Genomic DNA, 14646 nt, shown 5'->3' on the forward strand with positions numbered 1-14646 from the left:
AGAATCCCTCCCTTCCTGCTCACCTGTCATTATCACTAAGGATGCACCCCTACCATTTTTGTTACTATGAGTACCGATGCTTTTTACCTACTGCAACTGTTTTGTTTACGCTTCAGCTGTCAGCAATGGTACAAAGCATCGAAAAGTTATTTACAAATGAAATACATTTTTTTAAAAATATATTTTGGGCTTTTTTTCAACGTGAAACGTGTAACTATATGTTAAGCCTCGGTTCACACCAGAGGCGACCTGCACACGACTGCCGGGGCGACTTGCAAAACGACTTCTGTATAGAAGTCTATGCAAGTCGCCCCAAGTCGCCCCCAAAGTCGTACAGGAACCTTTTTCTAAGTCGGAGCGACGCTGAACGGGACGCTACTTGTCAAGCGACCTAGGTCGCCAGTCAAGTCGTCCCAGTGTGAACCGAGGCTAAAGGTGTAAAATATTAATAAACAAGCAACAAAAAAAAGTTTAAATTATTAATGGTTTATAAAATAGAGGTGAACTAAAAAAAAAGAATCAGCAGTAAAAAAATAATTAAATGGAGGAGGAGAATAAGGAGTTAATTAAGGCAGATTACCAGTAAATTAAGGGTGATAAGGGTTTATTATTATTATTGATCTGTAGATGAAGAAACAGAAAGATACAAAAAGAAACAATGTTTCTTTATCTCTTTTTCAGCAGCTGAGCAATGTTGTTGATAAACATTGTCTGGCTGCTGCTTTTTTAAATGTATTTATTTTTATTTGACAGCTCCAATGAATGGGATTCGTTTACACTTTTCAACTGTCAACAGGGGAACCCCACTGAAAGCTGAATAAAACATTGGTTAAGGAAGTGGTGGTCCTGCTCCTTAAAAAAATTAATAAATTGCTGGCTTTTTTTTTTTTTATTTCAGCTGTCAGTGGGGAAATCCCGCTGACAGCTGAAAGAACCGGGCCTGAAAGTATCAGTTTCAGGTATCAGAGCATTTGTATGAGTACTGATACTCGTGCAAATGCTTAGTATCCGCACCGATACGGATACCAGTTTCAGTATCGGTGCAAGCCTGATTATGACTGAGACAAATTTAAAAAATAATTGCGCCAGTTCGTAGATCATGAAACTGGAGGTAACTAAGACCAACTCTGAAATGACGTACGGAGAGACACCAATGTGACAACCTTCCAGTCATGGCTTTTGTTTTGTGGTGGTGCTGCTGTCCTAGCAATCCTTGGCACATGCCTGGCCACATTCAGCTGCTGGTTGAGTTTCCCTGGCTGACATTTGAATGTAAATTAGGGGCGGGGGATGCTGGCTGACATTGTTACCTATATAGGACAATGGCCATATTTGGTCAATGACAGGAATCCTCCAGCCAGAAGTTAAATGGTCTGGGGATGCATCATGATACAAAGCTGACAGCAGCCTAATGATTGATGATGCTATGCAGACGACAGCATCATAGCAACCAATGATGCTGTGCTCCCTAGTAATTGCCATATTTAGTCATTGGTGAGATTCCTCCTTCTGGTAGCTAAATGGGGCTGGGGATGCTTCATATTACACAGCTGACAGCAGCCTAACAACTAATGACACTGTGCAGTCCAGACATAAGTACTGAAATGTGGCAATGGCCATATTTGGTCAATGACAGGAATCTTCTGGCTGGCAGTTATATGGTCTGGGGATGCATCATGCTACAAAGCCGACAGCAGCCTAATGACCAATGACACTATGCTGACGACAGCATCATAGCAACCAATGACACTATGCAGACGATGGCATCATAGCAACCAATGACACTATGCAGACGATGGCATCATAGAAACCAATGACACTATGCAGACAACAGCACCATAGCAACCATTGACACTATGCAGACGATGGCATCATAGCAACCAATGACACTATGCAGACAACAGCACCATAGCAAACCATTGACACTATGCAGACGGTGGCATCATAGCAACCATTGACACTATGCAGACGACGGCATCATAGCAACCAATGACACTATGCAGACGACAGCATCATAGCAACCAATGACACTATGCAGATGACAGCATCATAGCAACCAATGACACTATGCAGGCGATGGCATCATAGCAACCAATGACACTATGCAGGCGATGGCATCATAGCAACCAATGACACTATGCAGACGACAGCATTATAGCAACCAATGACACTATGCAGACGATGGCATCATAGCAACCATTGACACTATGCAGACGATGGCATCATAGCGACCATTGACACTATGCAGATGACAGCATCCTAGCAACCATTGACACTATGCAGACGACAGCATCATAGCAACCAATAACTGAGCGGGGCCGGAGGGCTGAGCATGGACACTCCAGCCTCAGTACTGCCCCCCCCCGCTATGCAAAAGACTCATGTTCCCATTTCCAACAAGTACATGAAGTTGTTGCAGACACCAACATTTGTCACGCAGAGACACTGCACAATTCTAAATAGTGTCCACACCACTTTTTATGAATTTCATGGAAAATGTTTTCAGATATCAGGCCATGGAAAAGCTGTACTCGCACCAAAAAAGAAAAATGAGAATTGGTTGTATTGGATGGGTTCAGTGGCTCCTTATTATAAAATAACATCCTACATTTCCAGTAGACTAGGCTTCTTCTTTAATAGTTTTAGCTTGATCTCTCTCAACACTTCACTTTGAATGTCAGTGAAACACTTAAACTGCAGGATTTATTGTCAGATAGAAAAGGAATTCTTTGCAGAGCTTTGTTTGAAGGAATGTTGTCACTATGAGTGCGGCGGCGGGGGGGCTGGGGGGATCCCACAAAAGGAGCCCTTCCAGTTCCATGTTGGATTCCTCCGCATGGAAAGGTTGGGCACAGCTGGCATTTTATTAGGCAGATGGAGAGCGATGAACTGATGATTTGCACCGGCCGCTTCCCTTCATTAAAATGATACGCTGACCTGGACATGTACTCTCCAGCCATCCGTTTTTCTGCCCAGCGGATTAATATTGATCAGCATAGCAAAGACCTGAAGTGATGAGCAGAGGATGGCCTCAGGTGACCTGCTTTTCTACCCCCCCCCCCCCCATTAGATAGGACAGGCTCTGCACTATATGGATCCTCCTGCTTCTGTGATTGGGAGACTGTAAAACACGAGTGCACATTTTTCAGCCATTAAAGTGATACTAAACACACAATGTTTAATTTACATTGTTCTTTCTATTTTTGTATACTGATGATGGCACTGTAATTATTTTATTTAAAAAAAAAAAAAAAAAAATCGAAGTAGCTTTTTAGCTCCTTATCTATATACAGCGGTCACATGACCCAGCTCTCTCCCGGCCTGTCTGCAGGGAAACAGTGACAGGAGGAGCTGTTGGTCACATGTTCAAAATAAAAAATAAAAACAGCCTTTGGGCTACATAGTAAAAATAAATAATATCAATAAACTGATTTAAATTGTCATACAAATATTTATTTGAAATTAAATCTTTATTATTTTTGGCAATTTTGTGAGTGGATTTCTACCAATCGCAGGCTGTGATACACCCCTCCAGCCTGTGCCTCTTTTGTGTTTTAGAATAACAGGGAGGAGAAGCCTCCATCAATCAAGATACTAAGGTAATATCCCATGTTTATCTGGTTAGTGGACATGGAGGAGAAGGAGAGGAGTGGGCTGTCATATACCACTGTGTACAGTACTGGGACAAGGTCATCTAGAGCCCAGGGAGCGAGCATGCCAAATTGCGCCCCCCATGCCCAAGCTTTATCAGCATTATGTGTCAGCAAAATCCTCCCCTCCCCCCCATAGAACTAATCTGCATGCTTACCTGCAAAGCATAAATTCCCCCTCCTCCCAGGACAAATCCACCCCCTGCTGAAATCCTCCCTCCCAGCACAAATCTTCTCCCCCAGTTAAAATCCTCTCATTCTGCATATCCCCCCCAAAAAAAATTCCCCCTACCTAGCACAAATCCTCTACCCCTCAAATTTCCCCTCCGAGTACAAATCCCCCCCTCCCACTCCAAATCCCTCCTTCCAGCACAGACTCCCCACCCCTTATCCTCCATCCTAGCATAAACGCATAAATGTCCCCTCCTAGCACAAATAATGCCCCCAAACATCTCTACTAGCACAAATCCCCCCCCCAAAAAAAAAATTCCCCTCCGAGTCTTAGCACAACTCCCCCCCCCCCCCCAAACCACCATATTACCTTGCATAGCACAAATCTCCCATCTAGCGCAAATCCTCTTTCCCATCCCTCCTCTCAACACAAATCACCAGTCCTAGCACACCTCCCCAAATTTCCCCTCCTAGAACAATTCTTACCTCCTGCCACCCCCACATTCCTCCTCTCAACACAAGTCCCCCCCCCAATCTCCTTGTGGTGCCCCCGTACCTCACATGATACCACAGTGCCCAGGGCAGTCGCCCCACCTGTCCACCCCCTATCCCGGCCCTGACTGTGTATACGCCCCCTCTATAGTCACATGGGCTGCTCAGATGTGATAGGGAAGAAATGCTCAGCATAGAAACTCAATGAAAACTGAGCATGTGCAGAGCTGCCACCCCTGTTCTGCAGAATCCCCAACTGCAGTGGGGCCATGGACAAGAGCGAGGGATAGAGAACAGCAGGATCAACCAGGTTTTTTGCAGAATTCGGAAAACAAATTCTTATAGTGACCGAGTGAGTATGAACATCATGTAATACACCATTTGTCGATATTTTTTTATGATGTGGGTTTAATGAAACTTTAAAGAGGACATAGTGATCATGTTAAGTGTGGCTTAGTGGTTAGCATTCCTGCCTTGACGAGATAGCAAGCTGGATACATTGTCATCACCTAGACAGAAATGTAATAAGTGAAAACTGAAAAAAAAAGTATTTAATAAAAATCTATTGTTCAATAGGGAAAGGGGAGGAGTCAAAGGAGAGGAAGTCTTGTTCATGGTTGAACATTCCCTTTAAGCACCATCTAGGGTTCCTATACACTCCTTGGATTGAGAGGCTGACTCATAAGTGATAGAATTATGTAAGTTCTGGTGCTTATGCAGTTCCTGACTGCGTTCATGAATGTTTGACACAGATCAGTCCCTGCTTACAGTTTCTTGTCTTGTGACCTACTTCAAAATTCGCAGCCCGATCACTGGGAATAGAGAGGAGAATGAGGAAATGTTTTTCCCCAACCTCTTGCTCTGTTGATAACTGTAACTTTTTGGTATTCGCATTACTTTCCGTTACAGAGACAAGGGTCTCCAGGACAAATAGAGGGAGTGAATCTACCCAGGATTTCAATAATGGTTGACTTGGATCAAGCCTGCCGCGGCCTCTCGCTTTGTGCTTTGTGACTCGCTATAAATGTTGTTGTCTGATCCCTGGGGAGATGGAGGAGACTGAGGAAACGCTCTTTGCTCTTTGGTATTCCCATTACTTTCCGTTACAAAGACAATGGTCTCCAGGACAAATAGAGTGGGTGAATCTACTCAGATTTTTCATATGATGTTTGACATGGATCAGCCCTTGCTGCAGCCCCTCCACTTGCTAAAAGTGTTGCAGTCTTATCACTTTGGGAGAGGAGACTGAGGAAATGCTACCTCTTGCCTGCAGCAGACTAATGAAACTTCAAGTTCAAATGTCAATTGTGTTAACCTAAGGAATAATTTAGGGACAACTATTGAGAAAAATTATACGATTGCTGTATATTGTGATATGTCCGGAATTTTTTTTAGCAGACCTGACTTAAAGGTAACCTTAAGAGCTCAGAACGGTAGTCATGTTTTCTCAGCTTTCCCATTATGCTGTATTACAGTGTCTCATTGTCAGCCTTGTTCTCTTACACCTGTATACTCCCACTAAAAGGTGCCTATAGGTCAGAACATGTTTGCACACCTGGCCACCCTTAGGTGCTAATAAAGGGTTGTACAGTTCTAAATGCCAATGAATGAAACGTTGGCTGCTGCTCAGATAAGTTTATAACCAGCAAAGGTACATATAGGTGGGTCAATTCACAAAACTTTACAATAATTCCCAGCACAGAAAAAAACGAATTATAATTTTCATTGATTTACATTAAAACAGTTGCCTTTCATTTACAAAAAAATAAATAAAATATATATATATAGATATTTATATCTATATATATCTATATATATCTAGATAGATAGATATCTATAGATATATCTATAGATATATATAGAGGTTTTAGTGTTAGGGTGGACTTACCCTTTAAGTCCGAGCAGGTGCATGACATCTCCTGGGCTTATTTCTATTATTTTATATCGGACAGGCTTATTGCTCCGCTGGGAATTACACTCCAGATACTCGGGGCTGAGAGAAAGGAGAAAGGCACGCAAAGCAGCTACGCTACCCTCCCATCTGCTGCCCATTTACAGAAGCCTTTGTATTTTGTGAATGTGGGCAGGATGAGGGGAGGGGTGGGCATAGCTGCTTTGCGTGCCTGTCTCCTTTCTCACAGCCCCGAGTATCTGGAGTGTAATTCCGCAATAAGCCTGTCCGATATAAAATAATAGAAATAAGCCCAGGAGATGTCATGCACCTCCTCGGACTTAAAGGGTAAGTCCACCCTAATGCCCCGTACACACGGTCGGACATTGATCGGACATTCCGACAACTAAATCCTAGGATTTTTTCCGACGGATGTTGGCTCAAACTTGTCTTGCATACACACGGTCACACAAAGTTGTCGGAAAATCCGATCGTTCTGAACGCGGTGACGTAAAACACGTACGTTGGGACTATAAACGGGGCAGTAGTCAATAGCTTTCATCTCTTTATTTATTCTGAGCATGCCTGGCACTTTGTGCGTTGGATTTGTGTACACACGAACGGAAATTCCGACAACGGATTTTGTTGTCGGAAAATTTTATAGCCTGCTCTCAAACTTTGTGTGTCGGAAAATCCGATGGAAAATATATGATGGAGCCTACACACGGTCGGGATTTCTGACAACAAGGTCCTATCACACATTTTCCGTTGGAAAATCCGACCGTGTGTACGGGGCATAACACTAAAATTTCTACATCTACAGACATCCACAATCTAAGACTAACCTATCTAGCCCTCTAAAGAAGAAGGATCAGCGTCAGGCTCCCAGAACTCCAGTGATAGCTGTTTTCTGGGAGTACTATAAAGCTGTCAGATCTAAATAATAGAGCTAGGCCCAGAAGGTGTCATGCACCTCTCTGGACTTAACTCATAGCGTGCCTTTTTTTTTTTTTTTTTAATAAAAGAGCTGAATTCCTGGAGTTCAGCTTTAAATGGCAGTTTTACAACATGTTCAACTGTACGCAGCAAAACCCATTCTCCATAGGACCATGTGGTTCTGTGATCCCACTCTTCTGAAGTTTCAGAACTTGGACTAATAAATTTGTGCTGTTTTTGTATCTAGTTTAAGCATGGCCTGAATAACTTTTATAGGCCTTGTTTTTCTTTTTGCTGTTTAGCAACATATTGACTGTTTTTTTTTGTTTTTTTCCTAGCTCAAAAAGAAAATGAAGAACGGGTCTTCAGGGAGCGAATGCGCCCAAGAAAACGGCAGGGTGCAGTGCGGCGTAGGGTCCATCAGGTTAATGGGCACAAATTTATGGCAACGTACCTTAGGCAACCAACGTACTGCTCACACTGCAGAGATTTTATATGGTAAGTTACAAGTCCCTGGTGCATTATGGGAATTTTATGCAGCTATGAATGCTTTGTGCCAGCTTAACTAAGGGATAGCTTCATGTTTTAGTGAGAACATAAGTATGCTGTAGTTGAACACACATACACATAATATACACACACACGCATATACTGTATATATAAGTGCACACATTTATAAACACACACACACACATATATAAATACACACCCACTCCTAAATAAACACACACATATATAAATGCACATGCACACACACACATACATGCATATACAGATAGCCTTTTAAATAATGGCAGTCCTTCACCTTTTCTCTTCCTGCCGGGTACTGCACTTTAGGAGGAGACAAAGAGCACAGCACACACTGTGCTTCCACTTTAGGTCTAAGCACTGTGACAAGCTCCCCGCAGTATCGATTTAGGGCTCATGCACATGGGACATTGAAAAGCCACTATCAACTCCAGGAAAAACAAGTAGCATAGAAGTCGTACAAGAAGTCAGATCATGATGATCCGACTTGCGGGGCGGCTTGTTTGCCGAGGATCTTGAAGGAGAACCCCTTGCCAAAATGAAAAAAAAAACACTGGTGTGGGGTTCCCCCCCGAAGATTCATACCAGACCCTTATCCAAGCATGCAGCCCAGCAAGTCCATGCCAGACCCCATGTTGACAACCTTGGCCGGTGGTTATCGGGGTCTGCGGGCGGGGGGCTTATCGAAATCTGGAAGCCCCCTTTAACAAGAGGGCCTCCCACCCTATGTGAATGAGCATGGGGTACATTGCACCTCTACCCATTCACACAAAAAAAAAAAGTGTCAAGAATGAAAACACTACACAAGTTTTTAAAGTAATTTATTAAGGCCGCTGCAGCATCTCTTCCGATTTCTTCTCCCTCTGGCGATATCTTCATACTCCGGTTCTTCTCCCTCCTCTGCTGATGTCTTCTCCCCCTTTACGGTTCATCTCTCTGCGCTGTCTTCTCCCCCTCTCCAGTTGTTCTCCTCTCTCTGCTGTCTTCTGGTTGTGCTGGGTCTCCTCTCTGCACTGTCTTTTCCCTCTGTTCTTCCTCCGATGTTGTCTCAACGCTCTCTCCCGGTGTAATGCTGTGTCCGCTGTGTGCCATTACTTATATAGGCATGGGGCGTGGCCACCTGGTGACGTCATCCTGAGGCCCTGCCCAATTATGACGTCGCCACCCAATTCATGATGGGGCGGGGCCTCCGGATGACATCACCGGGGTGGCCGCGCCCCATGCCCATATAAGTATTGGCACACGGCGGACCCAGCATTACACCAAGTGAGAGCGTCGAGGCCACATCGGTGGAAGAACAGAGGAGGAAGATAGCAGAGAGGGGACCTGTCAGAGGCAGAAAACAGCGGAGAGAGGAGAAGACAGCGCAGAAAAAAGAACCGTAAAGGGGGAGAAGACATCAGCGGAGGAGGGAGAAGAACCGTAGGATGAAGACATCGCTGGAGGGAGAAGAAATCGGAAGAGACACCAGTGCTGCCTTAAGAAATTACTTTAAAAACCTGTGTAGTGTTTTCATTCTTGACACTTTTTTTTTTTGGGTGAATGGATAGGGGAACAATGTACCCCATACTCATTCACATAGGGTGGGGGGCCGGGATCTGCGGGCCCTATGTGAAATGAGGTCTTACAGTTTGGCTGAGGATTGGGGAGCTCGGTCTCAGCCACCCTTGCCACTCCTATCTAGACATACATGGGGCCCAGTTGTGATGGCGACTCCTGTGAACCCTGTATGTCTGCCCCTGGCCATATACACCTAGATAAAACCTGATTGGCTGTGTCCATTTAAAGAAGTATCAGGTTGAAAAATCACAGATAGTTCCTCCAGGTGACCCAAGGGAATGAAGGACTCATTCTTGTGAGTGGCCGTGTTGCTAAGCTAGTGTGTTGCTCAGCGCGCTCCCCCTTCTACCAACGTCCAACCATGCTGCTCACAAGGAGGCCAATATTTAATTGATAGCCTTCATCTCTGGCAGGAGGTGCATGTTGGAGAAAGGTTGCATCCCAAAACACATTCAGGCAGCTGAGGATCGCATGGGTGTTCAGACCCATGCCTTCTGATTCCATCTGATTTCACAGTTCGCACTTCATTCTGCAAACTGATTTGGGGGTGTCATTAACTTTACATTGACACCTACAGCGATTCGCAGAGAACAGTGTGAAATCTCGCCGGTTCCCGCATCGCACCAGTGTGAACCGAGCCTAAAGGAGATATCTTGAATGACACACCAGTGACCCAACTGTATTTTTATGAGCAGCCTTTAATTCATCCATTTTTGTCCCTAAGCAGCCAATTCAGTTACAGAACAGCAATACTTATATGAGAGAACACCACGATCAGTGTGGTATTCTTTGCTGCTAAGCTCTCAGGAACGGACATAATCGCCTCACTTCTCTCTTGGAGCTGCCTGGGGGGGGACCTGGTTATAGTGGGGGGGGGGGGGGCGGGGGTGTCAGACAGTTCTTCCTCTGCCGTATGCTTGGAGAGAAAGGATCACACTACAAGTCTCTTCTGCTGTGCGTTTATCCTGCTGACGTCTGAATCCTGCCAGCATACATAACAGGAAGAGCGTCTTCACTTCAGGCGGCTTCCTGGAAGCTGCATTAGTCAACTGTGGCCAGTGCAGGAGATGTATTTGTCAAAGTGAAAAAAAAAGGTTTAATTTCTGCTTTAGTGATCATCTCCAAATAGAGTGCAACTCCACCATGTAACATGTATTTATTTATTACAAGTATTTATCTAGCACTAGCCATTTACATATTGTACATTCACATCAGTCCCTGCCCTCATGGAGCTTACGATCTAAGGTCCCTAACTCACATTCATACATATACATTCTAGGAGCAGTTGAGACAGGAACCAATTAAACTTCTGCCATGTTTTTGCAGTTTGGGAGGAAACAAGCACAGGGAGAACATGCAGACTCCATGCAAATCATGTCTTGGCCAGGATTCAGATTGAGGACCTCCATTGCTAGCAGGCACTAACCACCAAGGCTGCGTTCACACTATAGGCCAGGGTTTCTCAACCAGGGCTCCTCCAGAGGTTGCTCAGTGTTCCTTGAGCAATGAGCAATTTCTGTCTCTCATATAAGTTCCCACTGCCACCATTGATCTTTTTAGCTATTTGTAACGGGGGAATTCTTCCCAGTGACTATAAAGTGCAAGGAGCATTCTTCCCACTGACCATCACACTAATGTATCATAAGTTGTAGATATGGTAATGTTTAGCAGGGGTTCCCCGAGACAAGATTGCACGCGTTTATGAAAAATGAAAGGCTAGTGTAAATACAGTCTTAATCATTGTACCGTCATACACAATGGGTTTGATTTACTAAGAGCTGCACCACATTTTGCACTCTCCAGTTTTAGTAAATCAACCCATTTGCACTTTATTACAGCTTCACTAAAAAACATATCATGCAAACCTATTACAGCACTCACCATAAATATCAGCATGGAAGTTTTATTAAAGTCAGGGGTCTATCCCAAGGCAAACAAGGCGTTTGCCTTGGGTGGCATCTTTCAGTGTGCCGGCGCTGTTCTTAGGCAGAAGAGCCTTTAATTAGGCCTCACAGCCATCTAATTAAAGAGCCTCTGCTCCTAAACAGGCAAGACAGCTCAGTCCTCTGCCAGTGTCCCAGTGTGCACACCTGTGATTGGAAGCCACTGTCCCCTCCCTTTGCCCTGCCCACCCAGGGCTCCGCTGCGGTGGTCAGGAGGTCCCAGCTCTGTCCAGTGCCAATCCTCAGCCATGGTGGCCCAGCCACTCCACATCCTGCCTACTGATTGGCTTCTCTGCTGCTATCTCCCGCCAGGAGCTCTTACCCTATAGGGAGTCCTGGGGGGGACTGCACAGAAGTGGCATTGAGGACAGCTGGATCTAGAGCATAGGTGCTCAACCTGTGGCCCTCCTGCTGTTGCGGAACTACAACTCCCATTATGTCTCTGCTCTTGGGAGTTGTGCTTGTTAACTGTCAGCTGCTTGCAATGCCTCATGGCACTTGTAGTTCTGCCACAGCTGGAGGGCCACAGGTTAAGCACCCATGATCTAAAGGGTGGTGCCCCCCCCTCCCTCCCAATGGATGCTGTGCCGGGATCGGTAAGCTCTGCCCATTCTCCTACTGTTATCAGTGTCACACAGGACATAAAGCAGAGCTGCTCCTACCCGCACTGCACACAACGGTGATTGGATTCTTGTACAGATAAAACCTCGATCTGCACTGTGTGTAGTTGGCTGTTGCAGTTCTGACCTGTGAAATCCTCATATTGGAAAGCGAGCAGAGCTGCAACAGCCAGCTACACATTGTGCAGATTGAGGCTATGTCTGTACTTTTTGTCCTGGAGGCCCAGCAGGAAATAAGAAGAGATCTAACCCTTCCCTACCCAACCCAAAACCTAAAGGGTAAGCTCATCTTTTGTAAAATAATAAATGATGCAGATGATTTAGATCGTAGGTCCAATGTCAGGCCACTGCAGATAGTTACTGAAGGGCAGGAACAATCAACAAACTAAGCTCAGCAGCGCCCTCACAGTTCATTGAGTGTTAAACCCTTCTGTCGGGGTGGAAGGTGGGGCTTGTAGTTCATTCACAGAACTCTTTTTTTTTTTTTTTAAATTGTGACAGCAGGTGCAGGGAGAGGATCCCTTGCCCAATGTCACAGTGGGGAATCAGAGGCGAGTGGTAGTGAACTTTAAAAATGGCTTTGTCGGTACATAACATCACCTCCTTTTTCTGTCTGATGGTAAAATTTTGGATTTCCCATTACTTATTGAATCAGAGACAATGGTCGCCAGAGCAGATAGAGGGGTTGAAACTCCCTATTTGGGGGCGCAGAAAGTAAAACAAGACCGGGGTTTTAACATTTCCCAACTCTTCAGAGCTAAAAATGAAAACAATTTGGCTTTACACACACTTTAATCTTGGGGATATGTAGAAGTATGATTCAGAACAGCTATTTACCAATATTTATAAGCCATTCACCTTGTTCCCAGCCATGTCCCTTACAGGTGCTGCTTTTACTTTGGATCGTAGGAGGAATAGTTGGCACTTGGGTTGACAGCCGGTAACTATCTTGCTTTATTGCCAAAGCATGTACACTGTCTTCAAAATAGCCAACGCGTTTCAGCCGTCAGGCCTTAATCATGGCTGAACCAACATTTTAAATAGTGTACTAAAAGGTCACATGACCAAAAAAAGACAGGCGAGTTAAAATACCATGTTCAATATACAAAACCTGAGGAAAAAGATGGCTCAATGCATGCGATCATAGAGCATGTGGAAAAATAAAAATGAGTATACCTGTAAAATATATTATTTAATCTAGCATGAGGCAATACAATTAGGAATAATACATTGATAAGAGGCTCATACTAATAAGACTACATACATTGATACATATTCCATGTATACATATTAGCAGCACAGAAAGTTCTCCGCATCTCAAAAACTGGAACACTGCTTTTACTTTGCTGTAAGAATTGTTTTTATGTCACTCATTGATTGTCTTTTTCCTTTACAGGGGTGTAATAGGGAAACAGGGATATCAATGTCAAGGTAAGCAAAAGTTCCTGAAAATGCTGTGATTTACAAAATATCTTGCCAATCCCCTTAGTTTCTGTATATGGTTTTCGGGGCTCATTCATCCCATGTTCTTTATGCTGTGTTGCTCTCCATAGATCAACACAAGGACACATTTAAAGCATCCTACAGTGCTATGAAAAAAGTATTCATACCCCTTGAAATTTTCCATAATTTGTCATGTTACAACCAAAAACGTAAATGTATTTTATTGGGATGTTATGTGATAGACCAACACAAAGTGGCACATAATTGGGAAGTGGAAGGAAAATTATAAATGGTTTTTAAATTGTTTTACAAATAAATATCTGAAAAGTGTGGGGTACATTTGTATTCAGCCCACTTTACTCTGATACCCCTAACTAAAATCTAGTGGAACCAATTGCCTTCAGAAGTCACCTAATTAGTAAATAGAGTCCACCTGTGTGTAATTTAATCTCAGTATAAATGCAGCTGTTCTGTGAAGCCCTAAGAGGTTGTGTAGAGAACCTTGGTGAACAAACAGCATCATGAAGGCCAAGGAACACACCAGATAGGTCAGGGATAAAGTTGTGGAGAAGTTTAAAGCATGGTTAGGTTTTAAAAACAATCTACCCAACCTTTGAATATCTTACGGAGCACTGTTCAATCCATCATTCGAAAATGGAAAGAGTATGGCACAACTGCAAACCTACCAAGACATGGCCGTCCACCTAAACTGACCGGCCAGGCAAAGAGAGCATTCATCAGAGAAGCAGCCAAGAGGCCCATGGTAACTCTGGAGGAGCTGCAGAGATCCACAGCTCAGGTGGGAGAATCTGTCCACAGGACAACTATTAGTCGTGCACTCCACAAATCTGGTCTTTACGGAAGAGTGGCAAGAAGAAAGACTTTGTTGAAAGAAAGTTATAAGAAGTTCTGTTTGCGAGAAGCCATGTGGGGGACATAGCAAACATGTGGAAGAAGGTGCTCTGGTCAGTGGAGTCCAAAATTGAACTTTTTGGCCTAAAAGCAAAACGTTATGTGTGGCGGAAAACTAACACTGCACATCACCCTGAACACATCATCCCCACCGTGAAACATGGTGGTGGCAGCATCATGTTGTGGGGATACGTTTCTTCAGGAGGGACAGGGAAGCTGGTCAGAGTTGATGGGAAGATGGATGGAGCCAAATACAGGACAATCTTAGAAGAAAACCTGTTAGAGTCTGCAAAAGACTTGAGACTGGGGCAGAGGTTCACCTTCCAGCAGGACAACGAACCTAAACATACACTCTGAGCGCTCTTCATCCAATCTGACAGAACTTGAGCTATTTTTCAAAAAAAAATGGGCAAAAATGTCCCTCTCTAGATGTACAAAGCTGGTAGAGACATCCCCAAAAAGACTTGCAGCTGTAATTGCAGTGAAAGGTGGTTCTACAA

The 14646-nt window shown here is 44.2% G+C and overlaps 1 protein-coding gene across 2 annotated transcripts in view; it reads left to right on the forward strand.

Moving 5' to 3' along the window:
• The window catches only part of PRKCE (protein kinase C epsilon), a 523002-nt gene that overhangs the window by 277006 nt on the left and 231350 nt on the right, over nt 1-14646 (forward strand). For both annotated transcript variants that reach the window (XM_073628484.1, XM_073628485.1), the window contains exons 3-4: nt 7479-7638; nt 13188-13222. In XM_073628484.1, coding sequence (XP_073484585.1) covers nt 7479-7638; nt 13188-13222 — 195 coding nt within the window. The remainder of the gene's footprint in view (nt 1-7478; nt 7639-13187; nt 13223-14646) is intronic.

Source organism: Aquarana catesbeiana, linkage group LG04 (genome assembly GCF_042186555.1).
Source record: "Aquarana catesbeiana isolate 2022-GZ linkage group LG04, ASM4218655v1, whole genome shotgun sequence".
NCBI classification, from domain to species: Eukaryota; Metazoa; Chordata; class Amphibia; order Anura; family Ranidae; genus Aquarana; species Aquarana catesbeiana.